The 3,001-nt window shown below is 41.1% G+C and overlaps 1 protein-coding gene across 1 annotated transcript; it reads right to left on the bottom strand.

Annotated features, from left to right (window-relative positions):
* Positions 1–405: 405 nt before the first annotated feature.
* On the bottom strand, positions 406–2,105 carry LOC145814462 (uncharacterized). The gene is made up of 3 exons (XM_082911299.1): positions 1,697–2,105; positions 1,393–1,450; positions 406–1,024 (listed from the first exon to the last, which is right to left on the bottom strand). Exons 1-3 carry the CDS (start codon positions 2,103–2,105, stop codon positions 406–408), a joined length of 1,086 nt encoding a protein of 361 aa, XP_082767425.1.
* Positions 2,106–3,001: the final 896 nt, after the last annotated feature.

Raw genomic sequence — 3,001 nt, 5'->3', positions numbered from 1 at the left:
TCGGTTGTGGATGTCTTGCATTCGAGGTCGAACCCGATATAATACACTATTTTTATTGTTGTTTAAGGTAATGAGGTTTTGGACGGGACCAGACAAAATATTAACACATTGGGATCATGATGTGGATGGTACAAGTTTTATTTGGTACCTGATTATAGGGTGAATATGGACCAAACCTGAAAGGAGTCCCCATAATTATTATAAAGCGAGCTAAGCAAATGTGGGTAAAGCTATATAAAACCCCAAATGTTTTGTTATGTGAAATGTAAGAAATACGAAACTAAACATAAGTAATCGACAACTTCATGTTATAAAGTGACGCTAAATTGGTTCCTTGCTCGTTGTCCTGTTATGATTCCCCATCCGGCCGTATCTCCCACATCGGATTTGTTGAACATCCTCCTCTTAAGACGGCATTCTCTTCTTCTTTGGCCACCCGGGTGGTCGCTGAACAGCGGGAAGGAGTATGACATATTTATCTGGGCTGATTTTTTGTTTCTCAACCGTCAGGATTAGATATATTGTGTGAGAATATGACGCCCAGAAGTTGACAACATGGAAATATGGATCTACTAAAACATTCAAATTTGTGCCGCTGTTTTGGATGGCAACCATTGCGTGTTCACAAGGCAACCCATTTATCTGCCATTGAAAACACGAACATGTACGCTTCTCAATATCTACCAACACGGATGGGTGCGAGTGGACTTCGTACACATCATTGTTTGATTGACTGACTGTCCACGATCTACCCTTCTTGTATGCCTCATCCAATTTGGACTCCATTTTTGGACATATTTTTCCAACGTATGTGTCGGATGCCCCTCGACGATTGGCCATTTGATTCATTATCTGTATTCTGATCGGGTCAACCAACCTGGTGATCGGTAAATGTCGTGTTTTCTTTATCCAATTGTTGAACAATTCAACTACGTTGGATGACATCTCTGCGTACCGATTGTCCTTATGTAGTTGTGTGGAAATGTTAGTTACATGAACTAGTTGAATTTGCAACGTGTAAACACTAATGTGGACCAATGAAAATATTCGAAAAGCGATCAATTATTACCTGAAACATGCATTGGCCCAGTGGCGTAGGTCCAAATCCTTTAGGAAATTTATCGCAAAATGGAGGCCAAAATGTGTAAATTGTTCTAATTTTTGGTTGAAGTCAGCCACCGTTGGTGCGTATGGGCATTGGCGAAATTTACTAACTAGCCCCATACGGTATGGGTAGTTGACATACTTCATTCTGTCTCTCAAATTTCTTTGTAAATGTTGCATACAAAATGCGTGGTGTGGTGTTGGGAATATAACAGGCCGACATGACAATCTGAAATAAGCATTAACGAATGGGACCTATCAACTATGTTTGCAAGATTTTGTAAGAACCATTCCCAGTTTGATGCATTTTCTGAATCAATAATTGCGAAAGCCACTGGAAATAACCCTGCAAGACATAATTACAAAAGTTTAAAAAATTGTGTGATACCCCCGTTGTGTTGATTTGTCATACGTTACCAACACATATAACTCGTAGTCTCAAAAATAAATAAGGAGCCCTGCTGTTTTGGTTTGACATACATTGACAACACACACAACTCACACACATTCAAGACACCCCGTAGTAGCCCCTACGTCTCAAAAAAATGGATGCATTATAGCATGCTAGTTAAAAATGGTAACAACGCATAACCTTTGTTCCCATCTTTGGTGGTAGCAGCGAGCAAGTTGCCCTTGAATCTCCTTTTCAGGAAAGTACCATCCAAAAATAGTAGTGGCCAGCAATGATTGAACCCATCAATACATGCTTTGAATGATATGAAAAGCCTATTGAACCGACGTGTGTTGCTCGTATCAAACTCCAGATTTATATAGCTTCCCGGATTATATTCCATAATAGCATTGCTATACCACCGCAATTGGTCAAACGAAGTGGAATGATCACCGAAAATGTCACCTCTGGCTTTCTCAACCCCCAACCAAGCTACGCGATAACTAACTGCATAATCTTTCTGGAAATGATACTTGACATCTGTTGGACGAGTCAGCGGCTTATCACGTACACGTTCTGCCATGACATCAACAACTAGTTCAGAACCCATCCTCGGTTACTTGCAGTCCGCACAGCAACACCGCATATGTGCTCGCTGTTCCATTTTTTCAAGTGAAAAAATCCATTCACGTTCATCACCCTAGCATGGACAGACCACGGACAACCCCTTAACTCATTAAAAGCGCACACAGCCGTAATTCTAACAGAGTCATTCTTCTTGAACTTAAATTAGAACCCACACTCAACAGCATATTTGCAATTCTGCTTCCCCCCTTCGAAACACTACCCCACATTGTTAATGCCAAAAGCCCATGACTCCGACAACAACACCTTCCATGGGTGCATGAAAAAATTCGGTAACAAGTCAGCATCTCCATAAACATCTTCTGTCACGTCGCTCAACCCCCGACATATACTTCTGATGTGGGCGTTCTCACTGATGTCCTGTTGACGTCTTTCCCCTAATGGCTCCGTACGCGACTCTACAACGACATCAACATAGTTCACCCAGAAAGACCGTGCAAGGCACATCATGTTTTGGAAGTCCAAATCGTTCTCCATTTTGAATTTATTGTACCTGGGCGATCCTGAAGAACATAGATACCGAACCCGGAGACACATCCTCGAATCGTTCACAAAGATGATTAACCAGTCTGGTATACGTGAACGCCGTGTCAACCATGACGGCAACATTACTATCACCGTATGAACACAACAACATTTGGTTATCCTCCATCCCTGCAACTAGAAACAAAAACATATACGATTAAACCTTGAAAACCATAAATAGTACATGACATGAATACTTTCTTGATGATTTGGGACAAATAGCAGCTACCAAAACTTGTGTCAAATTTGACATAAGTTTTGGCAAATATAGCAGCTATTATAAAGTGCCATTGGAGCACACTGCATTGGTGGAACTGCCAAATTACGACAATAATA

The sequence above is a fragment of the Camellia sinensis genome, chromosome 2, assembly GCF_055761805.1.
Source record: "Camellia sinensis isolate YWXY chromosome 2, ASM5576180v1, whole genome shotgun sequence".
In the NCBI taxonomy this organism is placed as follows: domain Eukaryota; kingdom Viridiplantae; phylum Streptophyta; class Magnoliopsida; order Ericales; family Theaceae; genus Camellia; species Camellia sinensis.
The sequence above is the reverse complement of the archived record's forward strand: the minus strand, read 5'-3'. Positions and strand labels throughout refer to the sequence as shown.